This window comes from Crocodylus siamensis, chromosome 1 (assembly GCF_052110815.1).
Source record: "Crocodylus siamensis isolate JL-2025a chromosome 1, ASM5211081v1, whole genome shotgun sequence".
In the NCBI taxonomy this organism is placed as follows: Eukaryota; Metazoa; Chordata; order Crocodylia; family Crocodylidae; genus Crocodylus; species Crocodylus siamensis.
Window position 1 is genome coordinate 154,957,268 of NC_143395.1, and position 17,660 is coordinate 154,974,927.

The 17,660-nt window shown below is 47.9% G+C and overlaps 1 protein-coding gene across 5 annotated transcripts in view; it reads right to left on the reverse strand.

Annotated features, from left to right (window-relative positions):
* The window catches only part of MDGA1 (MAM domain containing glycosylphosphatidylinositol anchor 1), a 207,851-nt gene that overhangs the window by 131,533 nt on the left and 58,658 nt on the right, over positions 1–17,660 (reverse strand). For all 5 annotated transcript variants that reach the window (XR_016442233.1, XM_090046580.1, XM_090046564.1 and 2 more), the window contains exons 2-3: positions 7,114–7,253; positions 3,426–3,600 (exon numbers count right to left, since the gene is read on the reverse strand). Coding sequence is in view for 4 of the 5 variants with exons in the window: in XM_090046580.1 (XP_089902706.1) it covers positions 3,426–3,600; positions 7,114–7,253 (315 nt within the window). In the remaining variant the exon portion in view is untranslated. The remainder of the gene's footprint in view (positions 1–3,425; positions 3,601–7,113; positions 7,254–17,660) is intronic.

Sequence of the window (17,660 nt, forward strand, 5' to 3'; positions counted from 1 at the left end):
GGTTACTGCCTTTATTCCCCAACACGTTAGAAGATGGGGCCTACAACTACCAATACTCTGAGTCTATCATTGCTTTGTCAGATGAACGCCAAACGAGTATTACAGTAGGACTAGTTCCTCCAATGTCCAAGGCTCCCCAGAAATCCCAGTCCCTCTTCATCTAGGGTCTCCCTAGGGGAGTGCAGAATGCCATCTTCCCAATTCTTAATCCTAGACTTTTTCTCACAGGTTCCTCTTGCCATAGCTGTCAGTCTTTAATCTAAATCTCCTGAGAAGAGCTGAAATAAGGTCCAAGAATACATATATATCCCTGGTATACAGTAATGCCAATGAATTAGTGGAATTGCATGAGGAATGGATTAGGCTTATTGAGTCAACTAAATGGAATGTTTCAATGACAACCTGTCTTTAAAATGTCCTCATCCTTTTTCCTGTTTTCCCATTCCCTTCCTTCAGCATAGGGGCATCCAAATAGCAGCATCCCAACCTAGCTGGGCCAGACATAGGAACTCTGTATTGGTGACTTCAGCTTCCTAAATTCTTCTGCCCATAAGTAGTGGAGGAAAATATTATTTGGGGGTCCTGCCTGAGCCCTGCCTGACCCCCTGCCCCTCCCTCCCACAGGGCTATTGCAGGGCCGCCGGCATGCGCTGGTGCTGTGCGCGGTAGTGGAAGAGTGGCTGCATGCTGAGTGGCACCGGGCACTGCGGGATGGCAGTGCTGTGGTGCTGCTGCTGTTGCCAGCCACCACAAAAAGTTGGGGGGTCTAAGCCCCATTAGCTCCAGCCTTCTGCCACCTATGCTTTCTGCCCACCTAGCTGGTTGACTGGTCACAGCTGAAATTTAACTGCCCACTGCCTTTCTTTCTCCCTGAGGGAAAGTTTATTTCAATTAACATCAAAGGACAGGAAGCTCTAAAAACAGGAATCTGGACAGGCACATGCCAACCTCCAATCTGACTCAGCTTCTTCAGGTAATCAGTCTCTGCACCACTTCAAAGCTTCCTTCTCCCAGAGGGAAATTGTCCTCAGGACCAGGCTGCGAACAAACTAAGTATGACAGGCACAAATTCACCTGTTTCTCTGATGCAAATCCTTGACTTCAGGGGAGTAACACCAGGGATGCATTTGAACTATTAAGTATTTATATTTTGCTGTCCCCAAGGTTTACTTGACCTTGACTCAACAAACAAACTCCACCCACCTTTACTCTGACCTAAGGCTCACCCCAGCAATAGTCCCTTGCTGCAGGTTACTGTAGACTCCTTGGAACCCCAAGCGCATGCCCTGTACCTAATAGAGCTCCCCACACAATCTTCATTACACCGTTCTGCAGGTGACTACTTGGTGACTACTTACCTCCAAGCATGTTTTAGGGGAAGAAAGAGAAGGGTTTGGTTTCAGTTGCTGGATCACCCAGATAAAAGCTGTCTGGTGAACTCTCAACCAACTGCCCTAAGCCTTTCCTCTCTGCTCCCATGTACAGAGAGATGCTGGTAGAAAGCAGACTCTTCTCCCAGAATACAAGCAAATAGGAAGGAGGTGTATTACCAAGTCCATCTGCAGAGTAGATGTTAGTATCAGAAAGCCTTTGGCCACCCCATTGGTCCCACAGTTCTACAGGTCAGAGCTGCAGGAGGAACTGCAGGACTCTACATCACCTTCATACCACACTGCACCGCAGAAGTAAAGGGACCTCCCACAACATAGAAAGAGACTCAGATCAAGAGACATTCTCCCACTAGCTGCCTGCCTGAAGACAAAGAGCCCTGGCAAGGTGCTAGGTCAAAGGCCAAGAAAACTGAGTACACATGGTGTACTTGGTGTACAAGAAAACTTGTACACATGGCTGGGGTGTTTGGGAGTGGTGGAGAAGGGGATGACAATTATATGCCAGAATTATAGGCATGAGATGGGGAAGGTGGACAAGCCACGCATTCATAGGTGAGTTTGGGGAGCCTCAGAGCAAAGGTGTCAGTCTGGCATGAGCTGCAGAAAGAAAAATGTGTCCTCAAAGCTTCCCAATAGCAAGGTACTCACCTGACTCTACCCTACTTAGGCCTGGTCAACAGACTGCATATTTTTTGACTTGTCAAAAATTATAGAATTTTTACCAAGAAACTATTTTTTGAAGGTTTCTTAACAGAAATAGGATTTATTGTTTTTTGACACATTTCTTAATGGAAAATTCATGCTTTTTCTGTGTATTATTTGGACCTATTGGCAATTTTTTTACAATTTTTGACACATATTTGACCGGTCAATTGACCAAACTTTATTTGACTAGTCAAATACCCAACCCTAAGCCTAATTAAGTAAAGCAATGGGGCAAAGTGAGGAAGGAAGATAGAAACTATTACCAGAGCAGAATGCAGCAGGCATACTAGGCTTAAAGCTGGTAATAAACTACAGCTCTGTATCCTGAATTTCCCTAGGCCTGGGGATGCTCACACCCCTGAGGAGTTTTGGCACATCTTTCATTTAAACCCTTTATTAGCTAGGCCTTCGGAACCCAGGTCAGCCAAGACTCACGTTAGATGCCTCCAGGATTGGAAGGGGACCACATCAGTTGGCAGCAATGGGCAATGAATGGACAAGGCAGCAGTGGGCCTGGAGTCTGTGTAGTTCTAATGCCTGGCTATTCGACCTGAGGCAAAGTGTCTCTGCCCAATGCGTCTCCTTCAAAACTGTGCCGAGGGCTAGGCACTTCTTCTCTCCCACAGGCAGGTACTGGACAAACATAAGCCCATCCTCAATTCCAGCCACAGCACCTTTACAAAGAAGCATTACTCCCACATGGAAAGCCCTTAGACTTTGGAGTCCATGGTAAGATGAACAGTATACCAGTGGAAGCTCCAAGGTGTGAGAGACCCAGACAGAGCAGCACGAGGCCAGAGGAATTTTAATACAGCTGTCTTCCTTTGTTGCTTCAACTGAGGGATCCTCAGGTCCACTCATCTTTACCCATTCACTACTTGGCCTTCTCAAATGCATCCCAGAATCCTGTGCTCTACTCCCATGGGGCTTCAGAGAAGGCATGACTGGAATCAATGCACTAGTTCCTGGGGCATACCAGAGAGTTGCAGTGGGTCCACTTTGGAGGGGCAAAGTAGGTTGGCTTCAGAAAGGAGACCAAGGGAAGGCAAGCAAAGCCATTTGCAGCACTGCACCCCAGACAACTGCCAGGACTTCCTGATGATAGGTGTTAGGGTCCATTCCCTGAGAGTGGCTTAAACAGAAAAAACTACCTTTCCCTAAGAAGGGTCTAAAACCCCAGGGGAGGTGAATTCTGTATCTAATGTGCTGGCCTCTTTGCACCTGAGTGGGTGAGCATGGTTCCAGGCTAATGTAGAGCCCTGCTAGCCCAGCAGTTAGATAAGCACAGTAGAACTGTGGGAAGCTCTGGGCCGCCACTAAACGACTTACACTGCACATCTACTCGAATGGACTTGATGGCAGGGACCCCAACCCCATTTTCTGCTTTACAGTAATAGCGGCCCCCCTGGAGCCTTTGGATCTTCTCAATCCGAAGGGTCTCGTTAAACACCGACGTCTCCTGGAATTTGTCCGAGGCACTGCCAGCGGTTTTGGTCCACCTCACCTGCAGCAAGGGAACAAGCAGAAGAGAGAAACAGAGCTACTGGGTACACAGACTACCTCAAAGGCGTGAGTACAGGCCTGAGATCTCATCACAGCAGCGCTCACCTTTTTGACCCTCACCTGAGAAGGTGGCACTCCCCTCTCTCCCCCACATGGAGGCACAGCAGCATGCACTGCATCCAATGCAAGTTTAGTAGTCTTAATAAATCCCTACTGGACGGCTGCATCTGCCCGTTACTAACTCCAGTACATCAGGCCCTCTGGTGACCCCTACACACCTATTTACCAAATGCAACAACTCTCTCCATCCTGCTGTGTTTTCCCCAATCTCTGCTCTAAATTCACATTATCTCAAACATGTTTTGGAGTTACCCACTCCCTCTGCTCTGTTTAATTAACCAAGGTAAAACCCTCCTCCAAACCCATTTGGCTCAGTGCTGGCACAGACGGGGCTTTCAGTGTGGGTCCTTGGAGGGTGCAAGGGGAGTGTATGTGGGCAGGCAGCTGTGTGGCTGCATGGGCAGCAAGCACTTGGTTGCAAAGCTTTCATCATCCTTCAGTCAGTGCCTTTTCATCTCTCTCTGGGCAATGGGATATTTAATCTGTCTTCCGAAGTAAGAGGCATAGCTGCTGCTGCTGCTAGCCTGTTGTCCCCCTCTCTCTGGAGGAGCCCCCACTGTCTGCTACTTTTGTAAACCAGCCTTTTGTAGCACAGGCATTAACAAAGAAGAATAAGAGCCCTTCAGATTGCAGACTGTTTTGCACGTTTCCCCTTATTTTACATGATTAGTCTGAAATATCCCAGCTTGGGGGATCTGTGCAGAGTCTTATGTTGTTTCACAGTAAATCATGGGACAGGACAGAAGTGCCCCATAGACTCAAGTCCCCTTCCTATGCCCATAACAAGGTACAGTGCTGGCAGTAGTGCAAGCTTCCCATGTCCCAGCAGGAAGAAAGGGCAGACACCACAGCTCATTTGTTCTATGTTTTCTTGATCTGCTTTTTGGCAACCTCTGTATGGAATAGCAGATGGTAGCTTCCTCCAATGTGGACACCTGCCCTGCTAGAGGCTGGACTGAGAATCAGTGACTTGTTATCACTGAACAACTGGAGGGAAGCAAGAGAACCTTCATTCACTAACGTCCTCAAGCTAGACCTCAGGCTAGGAAGGGCTAACGTCCCAGCAGAGTGGACACTGAGCAGCCCATGCCAGACCTTTACATCAAATGACGTGTCACTGGGTTGGAGCCAGTTGCTCTGGAGAGGACAGAGCTGTACAGCTTATTCCAGTTCTAAGTGCTCCATACTGTGCTGATTTTCTCTGCTAATGGCCACCCTGTGATGGATTTATTTAGCCTCAGCAGGTATATTATGAAATTGTTTTGGGGCCCCAAAGTTTCTCAGAGTCTCTTGTTTGCAAGGACTCTTCAGTCAGCTCTTTAATCTTTCCCCAGCCTTTTCACTGCAACCTCATTTAAATATTTTGGCCACATTTTAAAGCTTTAATGAGTAACTGGAAGACGGGAAGGGAAAAGGTTAAACAAAGGTTAAGAGAAGTGCTTTGATTTGGAGCAATGGGAGGGGGTGGGGGGGAGAGAGGGCATACAAGGGAAAGGGAGGGGAGAGAAACAAAGCACAAGAAGGAAGGGAGAAGAGATGGTAAGAACAGGGAGACTGGGGAGAGGGAGAGATGGATCTGTGTCCTGCTACACATCACCTGGGGTTCCATGTGCCTGGTCTCTGTGGGCACACAATGCAGTGCCCCATGTGCATCCTTGGGCTGGTGTTACACACCAGCACAGAGGCTCTGCCTGTGCCATGGTTTTGCATGCACCACTAGTATCTGTGCGCCCCCAAAACAGCAATACTCTGTCATGCTCCCAGGTCCAGAGTGCCCATGAGTAGCATGTGTTCCACCACATGGTGTGTACCTAGGCACCTGGGCATTCCCCTGCTTCTTTTCTGCATGCCTATGACCTGTTTGTGATCAGGATACCCATGTGTGTGGACCAGGCAATCCTCCACAGTGTTCTGCAGTGGCCCAGGGAGCTCTGTTAAGTGTCTTGGTTCCTCAAACTCCTGGCTCAGATTGTCTCCTTATTTCAACTGTAGGATAAATGTTGATGTATAATCTGTTTCAGATTGTTCTGCCTGAGCTGCTCTCTTCCCTTTGTCCTTTCTTGGGAGCCAAGTAGCTCCTTGTGAGTTCATTTGGGGAAGGGGTGATTGGCATACTCTGAACAATAGCTTATCTGAACAAGTGCCTACAGCTGGCATAGCTACTGAAAGCCTGAGAAGGGTGCAGGGGGAAATGATGAACTTCTCATAGTTGTTCTTGTCCTTTTCCTGGGGAAGCTTATTCACAGCATAACAGGCTCCTGACAGTTTATTTTGGCACCCAAGGCCTGGTTTAAGTCACAATATCAGCAGTGCTCTGGGGCTTATTGATGCATGCCAGCCACTAAGTCAGAATCTCCTCACAGCACTCTCATCTCTACAGGTCCAGTCCAGACGTGTGACTGACACTCATGGAGACAGATCTGAGCTGGGTTGAAATGAGCTAGCTTGGTTAACAGTGTAGCTGCAGCAATATGGGTTTCAGCATGAGCTGCAAAGCTTTCAGGGACCCTAGGCAAACCCTCCAGAAGCTCCCTCACTTCAGCTGCATGCCATCTCAGGTACACAGCCAGCATCCAGGCTAGCAAGTTTAAAGCTCATTCAGAGCAGCTGCAGTCTAGCCTGGGCCTGAAGTGAAGCTGTATCTGTGTCATGGGTCTGAATTCAATCCAAATCACCACAAATAAAAAACTGCCATTCTCTGACACCTGTTTGCTGGCTGCTGTACAAAACAAGCTGGTGGGTCTTGGGGATGTTCACCATAGGTAAGTACCCACATCTGCTCTTCTTCTCTGATGGTGAAGGGCAGAGGAGAAGCTTGCACTACCCTTATCCAAGCTTTACTATTCTGAGGAGAGAAGATTAAAGTCTACAGGGTTATCTACACTGCACAGAATTAAATGGAGTATTTAGTTCAGTCTGTTCTACCTGCCTTTTTGGGCTCTATCTACTGAACAATGCCAGAAGCACTGGGGAGACCCTTGAGATATTAGTGGACAGCAAACAGCCAGTATTACCCCCTCAAAACCTTCTGCTCCAGAAATAAAGGCCACTGTCAAGTGATCTATAGGGGAATCTCCATTTGCTATGCCTTACTAGGCCTTCTATCCCCTTTGTTGGCTGTAACCACTAGGGGTGATGTACACACTCAGCCAACTTCAGCTCCAGGGATTGCTTACAGCCAGGTCCAGCACCCCTGCTGCTTAAGCCCTTTTTTTCTTCATGGTGCAGCTGCTCCAGTGCTGCAGACATTGCTTGGGAAGCCAGGAGAGAAAAAGAGAGGAGAATGAAGGTGTTGGGGAAGTTTGTATCCCTAACTTAAGCCTCCCACAGTGTCTCCTCGACATGGAGGAATAATCCTGACAGAAAACCACATGGGGCATGGGTGACAGGTTACCTGTGGCCGTGGGTGTCCTGTGACCAGACACTGCAGGACCAGAGTGTCCCCTTCCCGGATGGTATACACTCTCTCGCTGATGTTATCTTCCTTTACAACACATGCCTGCCCAGCATGGATGATCTGGGCCTGAGCTGGAGCTGAAGAAAGAGAAAGGATTAGAAAAGGGAACACCAGCAAAGTGCAAGCAGAGTCCAAGTCCTCAGAGTGGTTAGAGTTGCAGACACTCTCCTGAGAAGCAATGTGGACTTGAAGGACTACAGGAGGAGAAAGCCAGCATGTTAAAGATTCAAAGGCATCCTTGGCCTGAAAACTGGGGTTTTCTCACTTCTCCTGACTTGCTGGCATCAGTCTGCATTTAAATGAATTTAATCCTAGAGAAAGAAACTGAGGATTATCTGGAGACTAAAAGCTAAGAACACACTGCCTCTCAGTGAGGGACAGGGAATTCTGCAAAGACAGGGAGCTCAGTTCCCAGCTTTGAGAGGAATAGTACTGTAGTGGGATCTGGGACCAGCTGAGTGATCCTGGTCAAATTGTGACTGCTCTGTGCCTTAGTTTCTGCCTTTGTAAAGCAGAAATGATAGTAGGGATGTCACCTTGCAGAAGGATGGTGAGAATTAATCAACCAGTCATTCTGAACTGTTCTGGAGTTGTACAAGCACTACTAGTATATCCTACATCCCTGAACATAGAAGATGCACAGTCCCCCCATGTTTTGTACCAGCATACTCAGGCCCTGTTCTAGATGGGAGAGAACTTCATTCTCTACAGCTCCTCCACTCTCTGACTTTCTGCTGAGCCTCTAACAAGGAGGTTGGGGTAGGGGTGCGGGTAGGGGAGTGGAGAGGAGTTGGGGAGCTAGCTTGCACAGGTAGTGGTGACACCAGTACCCATTGAACAATAATAAAATATAAAGAAAGAAAGATTTTTAGTTCTTCCCAATACACAGGCAAAAAGCTCCCCATCCTGCTACCAGTCCCCTAAGCTACCCATGCCCTGTGTCAACCCCTACCAGTCAGGCCTGATCAACTTAAGCAAAAGCAGCTTTTATAAGGAGTGGATACATAATGAGAGCTGTCTGAAAAAGACCTACATGATAAGGCTTCTCGTTCATTTACTGGAAGCACTCATGGCTGAGACATCTTACATATGGTCGTGTGTGCATCCCAATGGGACACCAATGCTTGAGTTTGGAGAAAACTGTAGTCCAACTTCAAAGGACAAAAAGACCTCCAGGTATGTCTAGAAACTGCTAGTTCACTGGTGAGTATCACTGAGATGCACCTCCACCACCAGCTGTGGTGCTTCCAGATTAACTCAGATTCACAGCCTTAACTGCTCCAGTGGAATTCAACACACAGGAACCTTAAAAGCAAAGGATTGAAAGCAAAGAGTGCTAATGAACCCACCAAACTATGCACAGGGTTTGCAAGGGCACAGGACACTTACCTTAGTGTCCAAGTATTCAAGCAGTAAAACATGCTAAGTGCCCTCATAGCGTAGCATTTAGTTAAGATTTCTCCTATGAGGAGTATCCTCAGATGATATTATCTAACACATGTTGCACTAATGTTCAGCTGCTCCATGGAGGTAATATAATCAGGGGACTTCCTGTGGGGCTGGCACTGACAAATAGCTGTTAGTCAGTCCCAGACCTTGCAGAGCACAGGAGTTTTCAACCACTGCAGCATTTAGGACATGTTTTATTTAGATCATAGTAAGTGTCACTGGGTGACTGCTCAGAAACTTTCTAACTCACAGTAATGTTTACTACTGTCTAAATAAAACTCATCCTAAGTGTAATGTGTGACAAGGTCCATTATAACAGCTGAAGGTCCCCATAGGGATCACAGGTTCATTTTAGTACCTGGTTCCCCTGTCTAACGTGATGCTGTATTGAAGACATTAATGGCCCAGGCTCCGGTGCTGCATAGAAGCTGTGATGCTGGATGACCTCCTGCCCCTCTCAACTCCTCGCCTCAGTCTTTCCAGTTCAATAGCAATGTATTGGCAGGATCAGCGTGTATTATTGTCCAAACTGTTGTGAACTAATCGAGACAATGTATTTATTGGAATGACATTAGAGTGTATCTCTCAAAACTCATCTCTGCCCCTCCTCCCCTTCCTCGCTTTTAGCATCTGCAGAGACCTCCTGAGATAGTGTTCACAATAGGCTTAGCATCATTAAACACTAAAATACTGGAACAAGGAGCAGACAAAGGAAGGAGGATTATAATTGACTGAACATGTCAGGAGGTGGGAGAAAAAGGAAGCCAGAGAGGAGGTGGTATTTGCTAGGTCAAGGGTGGCCACAGGTGGCACAGGCAGCCCGTGTGTGTGGAACACAACAGATTGGGGGGGGGGGAGGCAGGGGGCCAGCAGCAGAGCTGCAATAGGGCATGGACAAAAAGCAGAGCAACAGATTAGGCAGGAAGCACAGAGCAGGAAGTAAAGCAGCAGATCAGGCAGGGGAAAGGGATCAGCGTGGCACTCAGGAGGGTGTGGAGCTTCATTTGTGGTTCACAAATGAAGCTCCACACATCTAACAAAGAAGCTATCCCCCACTTTGCTAGAGGAGGGCAGTTCTGAGGCTTGGACAAAGGGCAAAGGGGCAGAGAAATGTATAGCCTTCTTGTACTTGCCTTTGCCAAGGCCCCTCCATATTGAGCTTCAGCCCCTTCCTGAGCTATTCCCGGTCTGGGTTCCCTTTCCCCACCTCTCACCCCATACCTGCCAGTGGCTGCTCTATCCTAATCATGCTGCACATCATGCTGGCTGTGCCCAATTTCAGATTCAGGAGGAATCTCCACTGCTGATTAAGCTGAGACCCCATCTCGCACTGTGTTCTCCCCTTGGACCTGTGCTGCCTGCATTCCCGTGGACTCCCCTGTCTCAGAGCTCTTTAGCTTGCAGTAGCAGCTAAGCTACTCTTAATTCTCTTTAACTTTTCTCTAGGAGTCGTCTGCCTGCTGGTAGCTCCATTCTCCCTCTGCAAACAGGACCTTACCAATAAAACTAATTTCCAGCCACCCTATGGAGAAGCAGAATTTTTATCTGCTGCCGTAGCTACCAGTTTAATATTTCCCTAAGTTCCTCTGCTGCCCCCTGCTTGGTGTACAATCTATCTAGCCCCAGGTCTTCTGACTTCTTTGGCTCTTCTGCCTTTGGTTAATACCCCACAGTGGTCACAGCTCTGTTTGTTCCTCTTCCCTCATTAACCCTTTCCAGCCTTCCAACTCTATTCATGGGCTTATCTACTTGAAGAATTTTACCAGCATCATTATTTATACTGGTACAACGTCCTAAGTATACCCTTTAGAATGAGTGACTGCTTCCAAACTAACCTGTGTGCATTTGGTTGGGGGTATACATTAATCCAAAAGCAGCTGATCTACAGGACTTGGGCAGGGGGGCAGCTGTGCTCCACGACTACCCACTGCCTGATCCTGATGATCTAAGGCTCAAACCAAGTGTCAAAACTGAGACCTGGAGCTGCCCTCTGCCTGGTCCTCAGGATCCAAAGCTTGAACAGAGTGCCCAAAATGGAACCAAAGCCTACCACCTGCCCAGATCAACTGATTAAATGTGGAACACCTTTGTGGCTGGTTTGCCATTTTCTCTTGCCATAAATTTCTTGCATGTGAAATATGTTACAACTTAACACCAAATGTGTTAATTCCATGATAAATGTAATGTCTGCCAGGGGCCATAGAGGCTTCTTTTTAACCCAGGGCACAACAAGCAGTCCAGCTGTCAGTTTTAGGCATGCTTATTAGACTGGCTCCATTAAACTTTTTCAGAATTTATCATGGATGAAATGGGACTGAGGGTGAAGCATTTTTCCACAGATCCCAGGCTGGTCTTAGGCAATGCAAACATGAACCCTAGTGTCCACTGTAGACTTATCCCAGTATAACTTTTCCAGCGAATAGCTCCAAATGCATAGTCTCAAGGACACTTCTCCAGTCCTTGCTCACTCTGCCCCTCCACAGAGCTTTCTCTAGTCCAGTGGATTTAGAAATTAGACTGTGGGACAGGTCCACAAAAATTTTGGGGCACCAAGCCTTCCTCTAGAATCAGTGAGTAGGAGTCAAGTACCTTTGTGGATCCAGCCATGCATTTATAGCTTAGTAAAGTGTCTTAGTAACTTACTTTGACCCTGTTTGCAGTAGAGTTCCTTCCTCTGTTCATACAATGAGGCCTACATGGTAGTAGGCTACTGCCCTGTCCAAAAAAAAAAGCAGACGCTCTCCTGCTCTACAGTCACTTCATCTGTCCCTTAACTCTTATTTGAATCCAGGTCACTAAAAGAGGAGTTTAGAAAATGTCACCTGCAGCCCTCCAGGGACAGTAAAGATATTCAGGTCCTCTGTGATGGGAGTCTGACAGATGAAAACTCCGCCCTGAGATCTATCTGGACATTGGTGAGTTGAGATAGGTAGAACCAAGGGCAAAGCTCTACCCTTCACAGTCAGAGTTAAATCACAGGTCTGGGAGCTATGAGATCTGGGTTCTAATCTCAGTTCTACTATGACATGCTGAATGGGTTTAGGAAAGTCACTATCACTCTGCCCATCTGTAAACTGGCATTACAAGCATTAATTACATTTGCAAGGTGCTCAGATGGAAGACGTATGTCATTGTTTGGCATCATCCTGTGTCTCATGAGGGATTTTAGCATGCACGAGTCTCCCATACAATAGAAAAGTATTGCTTCCCTCCCCAGATGGTGGGACTGTGCCTGGCACAGTAAATGGGGTTTTGTCGAAGTCATTCTCCCCTGGGCAGGAAAAGGAAGGTCAGACTGTACGGCAAGGTGATTGGTGCTTGGGACTGAAGGAATAATCTCTGCCATTCCCTCTGGAGCCCTACAAAGAATGAGCTCAGCATAGATACCATATGCTTTGGGCAGTTTCTCTGAAAGTGGCTTCAGGTGAAGAGAACCCAAACAACCATACACAGCAGAGGGAAAAGAGCTCCCATGAACTTGGAGGGACCAGGGCAGGACTGGAAAACCAGTCTCCTCTCCAAGTTATTCCAGGAGGGGGCTGCAGCGTTCCCATTCTGCCTCCAAAGGGGAACCCCCTCAGAAAAGGGCACAACACAACATGTCATGCCTCAAACAAACTAAATACACTGAGACAATGGTGCTCAACTTCTCCAGCTCTGTGGGCTGGACAAATGGTGCAGGCCGGCTCCAGTGCCAGGCTGGCATATGCAGTTGGTCCGTAGGTGCAACATGGCATACCAGCATGACTCCATGCGCCAGCCCAACCCCACCTGTATCTGGCCATGGAGTGACTGTACACTGGTATGTTCCAGTGTACAGAACCAGATCACCCAGACCACAAGGCTCCCTATGGGTCCAGGAATTTAGTAGCAAGCAAATGGTGGCAGCACTAATTGCCACAGCTCTGGGAGCAATTAGCATTGCTATTGGTCCCTGCTGCTAAATTTTTGGACCTGTGGGGAGCTCCACAGACTAGATGACACAGCTCCATGGATGACAGGTTAAACACTGCTGCTCTGAGACATTCATAACTGCAGTCTTTAAAATCTATCCAGCTCATAACATCACCTAGTAATTCCCATTCTGGAAAGGCATGGTCTGTAATGTGCTTGGCCTCTGCACTGAGATTTCTAACTAAGCTTTCCCTTGATATATTTACACATTAAAATGAGAGGAAATTGGAGAGAATAAAATAACTTTATGCCCAGTGCAATGTACTGTACAATGTTATTATTACCATAATCTCAGAAGTTTATGAGACTCCCGCTACTTTAAAAGGTTGGTAATGTTATTAAAATGTAGAAAAGGACAGAGAAATGATATTATGGGCAAGGCAGTGGACCAAGAGCTGGCCAATCTGGATTCCATTCCCAGCACTCCCACAAACTGCTGGCATGTATCAAGGAAAGCTATTTAATTTCTCCAGGCCCAAGTTCCCAGTTTGAGAAATGGGGGTGACAGTGCTTTCAAACCTGGCATGAGATTGTGAAGAACAATCCTTTCCATTTGCACTGTGTAGACCAGGAGGTGGGCAAAATATGGCCCATGTGCAGGATCTTGCCCACTAACAGATTCAATCCGGCTTGTGGGAGGACAGCCACCAATTCATGCTCTGGCACACAGTTGGCTGGCAGCTCTGGCCGCCATGTGTTGCCAGGCAGGCAGGCAGGATCGCTTCCACCTAGCAGCATCAGCCCTTGACACAGCAGCATCAGCTGTGCACCCAATTGGGGCTTCTGCCACAGCAGGCAGGACGCAACATCAGCTGTGGACACCACCAGCAGGTCCAGGAGCCCAGATGCACAACATGCTGGTGGTGTCCACAGCTGACACTGACACCCTCGTAGCACTGTGGAAGCTCCTGTCTGGAGCCCCAACTTAGAACCTGCTGGCAGTGTCAGCTGTGGACCCAGGCAGGAGGTTCTGCCACACCAGGAAGGTGGCAGCATCAGCTGTGACACCACCGAAAGGTTCCACATCAGGGCACTGGAACCTGCTGGCTGCACCCACAGCTGGTGCCACCACACACCCACCATGATGGAAGTCCCCATCTGGGTCTGCAGCTGAGCTTTGGGGTTCCTTGTGTACTACAGCTCTGGAAAGGGAGGGGAGGGGGACAAGCGGGGAAGGGGAGAGGGATGGATGTGGCCCTCAACAGGTCTCCAAAACTCATTAAGTGGCCCTCCAGCTGATATAACTTCCCACTCCTGGTTTAGACTCAAAGCAGGGCCGTGGTGGGATGGAGGAAGAGGAGTAAGCACAGAGGTATAGCAAGGCAAGCTGAAAGTGTCCCAGAAGACCATACCTCCATTCAAGGTCAATGGCCATGCTCCCATTCAACACCAGTTCATGTAGCCAACAGGAGTGTTGCGATTACCATCATATCCAGCTACCTTCAACACCCCAGCCTGAAGGATGAGATATCCATGTGACACCCTAAGTCAACTGAAAGCAGCCATTAGCACATGCCCAGGGCAGGGCTTAGGTTTACACACCTGGGGCCATTCTGGGCACTTCAACCACTCCGCAACCACACCCAGGTTCCTCATTTATAGCCTGGCCCCAGCACCAACCCACAGCAGAACATAGTGAGTGGAGAACCTGCTGGGCCCAGACACTGAAGTTTGATCCAAATCCCTTATCCTATACCCAAACACCTAGTGAGGCCCTCAAACTCATCACAGCCAAGATCCTAACAGGAATCTGGTCATGGTTCAGAGATGGGAGCTCTTCCAGCTGAGCTAAATGAGTGTCTACTTAGTACTGGTCCCAATAGGGATTCACTCCAATTCAGAGACTCTGTCATAGAGACACCACTCTTTTTACATGGAAGTAGCAGGGTTTACATTGGCACAGACTAATCATAGAGACAAACCCCGGGCTTGAAGGGGTTGTGTGGAACTGGAAGTCTCCTTCTTTCGGGCTAAGGTCATAACATAAAGCCAACCTGACCTGCCAGGAGGTGATCATGGAGCCCTGACTGAAATGGCTCCCACTGGTTTGGCCCACATCAAACCAGGTCTCAGATGACAATGACACCAGTTCAGTGTAGTCTCACCCTGGAGCCAGGTCTTCTCAAGCTGAACCAGGCAGATCTACCCTGAGTTAGTCTATGCTATAAACTCTTCTTTATTGATTTTATACAAAATTCCCACAGGCTCTTAATGACAGCCAGGCCAGAAAATATGCCTTACCATGTTGTTGTCTCATCCCTACGTGCTATCTCTGGGTGCATCTCTCTGTGCAGCCTGCTCCTCAGCACAAGTTGTTCAATATTCTTATTCTAAAAAGAAAATCTATAACCACAGCCTTAGGCCTCATAAGCAGCCTTATAAAAACAAGCCAGCATTCCCGGGCTTGGTGCTGTCCACCTGGTCTTTCTATCCCACGCTGCAGGGCTGAGAAAATAGCTAGCTCATCCTTCTTGGTCTCTAAGAAAGATGCCACATATGTACTCAGCCTTGATCCTTCACCACATGTTACCCTCTCCAAACTGCCTCAGGTCTCGGGAGAGATTCCATAGGACATCAAAGGAGGGCTCAGAGGATTAACCAGCCCATTTCTGTGCTGCCCAACCACCACCTTGGCTACACCTGTTCTGTGGATGGCTTCCAGATGAAGTAGTTCAGTCACCAGTGCTGTTACCAAAATTTGCATGTGTACACACACACAGAGAAACACATGCTGTGCACATACATGCACACACATGCATGCACACATACACATACCCAGGCTAAGGTTCAGCATCCAGTCTCCACGGCTGGAGCATAGATTGGTCTATTTCTCACCACTGCGACATCTAGTCTAGATTCTTCTGGTCCTCAGTACTCTTCTGAACTAAGCAAACCTCTAGCTTTTCCAGTCAAGCGATTCCCTCTCCCTCTCTGTGATAAGGGTACTTTTGCAAGTGGGTCAGGCTAAGAGCCAGAGCTCTCTCCCAGCCCTGCTCGCCCGTCTGGGTCAATCTTCTTGGAGTTATAGTGAGCGCCCTAGGGGTAAACATTCACTGCCAGTCAGACTAGCACAATCTGCTGCTCTAGCAGAGAGCCAGCCTGCTGACTGCCAGTCATGTTCTCACTGCCCCAGTCCCAAACAAAAGGCAACTAGTGGATGAGCCTTACAGCTGGAACCAAGGAAAAAACAGAAACTCCAAACCCGTGTTGGATTAATACAAGGGTTTAATTGGTAGTTAATTATAAAATCAATGAGGTTCTCTTGCTGAGCTAGTACTGTAATGAACTGGGTGGAATCACAGTGGTTCCACTGTATATCATAGGCCTTCTGCTGCTAACAGCTAAGGGAGGGTCAAAAGAGATAGCAGCTCTACTTTGGCAATAGGAGGCACAGAGCTTTATCCCTGGCTATTCCTGCGGAGTACCCACTAAAACTTTGCATGCACAACAGCAGTATACACAAGGGCTCAAGTAGCAAGCGTATTCACTTTCCAGAAAATGGCGTGACAAAAGGAAGGAGGACTATGTCATGAAAGGGAGTACATAGGCTGCCAGCACACAGAAGGAATGTGGAAGCGTAAGGCAAAGGGGGATGCTTTTCCTGGACAGAGGTATTCTTGTGTTGAGGAGGGAGGGGAAATGCACAGTTGGGCTGGCTGCAGGAGCCACTCATTATTTAGCTGGTGCCATTGATTAACCCATCGAGGATGGAGACTGGAGGCTTCACTGAAACTTTAAACAAAACAAATAATCAGGCCAGCTCCTTCCCCTCCAGCCCAGTATTTTGGGCACAATATTGATGGACCATTTACACAGGGAAATTCACTCCAGCTTGAGGCTGATTATGGAAATAATAATACACGATCAGTGTCCATTAACGCCATCATGAGGGCTGCGAATCAATAGTGTATTAATGGCTGAAGAAAGACCATTCTGTACCCATCAATAGAGTTAACACCACAGCACAAACAGGGTGGGGGAGGAGGCCATGGGCAGCGTGTTATTGAACCCAGTGAGCTGATGTCTTCATGTTGCTTCTGAATGGAGGGATCTAACTTGCCACCATCACTGCCTCCTGAGCAAGGCTTGGATGTATGAGAATGCCCCCCTACCCCCTCCACAGAAACCCCTTGGTTAAAGCCGCGCTCAAGTTTCCGGAGTCCGGGCTAGGAGACTCTCTGTGCTGCAGCAGTCAGGCGTAGCTGAGCCTAGCTGCCCCAATACTTTTAAAACAGGGTGTGGCTTCCCCCTTGAGAGGGAGAGAGATGTTCACTGAGCAGAAACCAGGAAAGAAAGCTGTAAAGACAGAAGACAGTCCACTTCCACAGGATTTTTCTCCCTCATGGCTGGGCCTTTTTCACATTGCTCCCTGGGCATGTCTATACATGCACTTTAATGCACAGTAGACTATTTTACTGTGTATTAAAGCATCATATAAAACATCATGACATTATGCTAATGTGCAGTAAAATAGTCTACTGTGTATTAAGAGCCACTGAAAAAGCATGCATATGCGCTACTGCACATTAGCACAGCCTAATGCGCATTAATTTAGTACCTCACATTGGAGGCTCTACATTTAATGCACATTAGAAAAGGAGCATTAATGCACGTGTAGACATACCTGCTCTCCCTTTAACGCCCTTCCCTATAATGTACACAATGTTCTTGTCCCCACCTCTAAATTGCCTTCATCTCCCCATCCAACATTACCTGCCTAGGTGCTCTGCACTGTGGCCCCTGTCAGAAGAGGATCACAAAACAAAGCCATCATGAAGCTAACTTGAAGGCTTCTACCTGAAGGGGTGCTCACACCAAGGCAAAGCTTGGCTTAATGCTCCTCTTGGCTGCCAGCCACCTTATCTAATCCCCACCCCAAGTACTAGAAGCAACTTTGCACAACGCTACACAACAGCGTTGAACAGAGGGTTCTGGTTTGTGCCACAAACCATGCTGGGGAATTTTAGAGGTGTAGAATGGAATCACCTGGGGTGAAAGTTGATCACCTGTAAGAAGTGGCATGGGATCTTATGAATCATTAACAGTGAAGACCTTGGCTTTCCACCTCCAAATAACAGCAC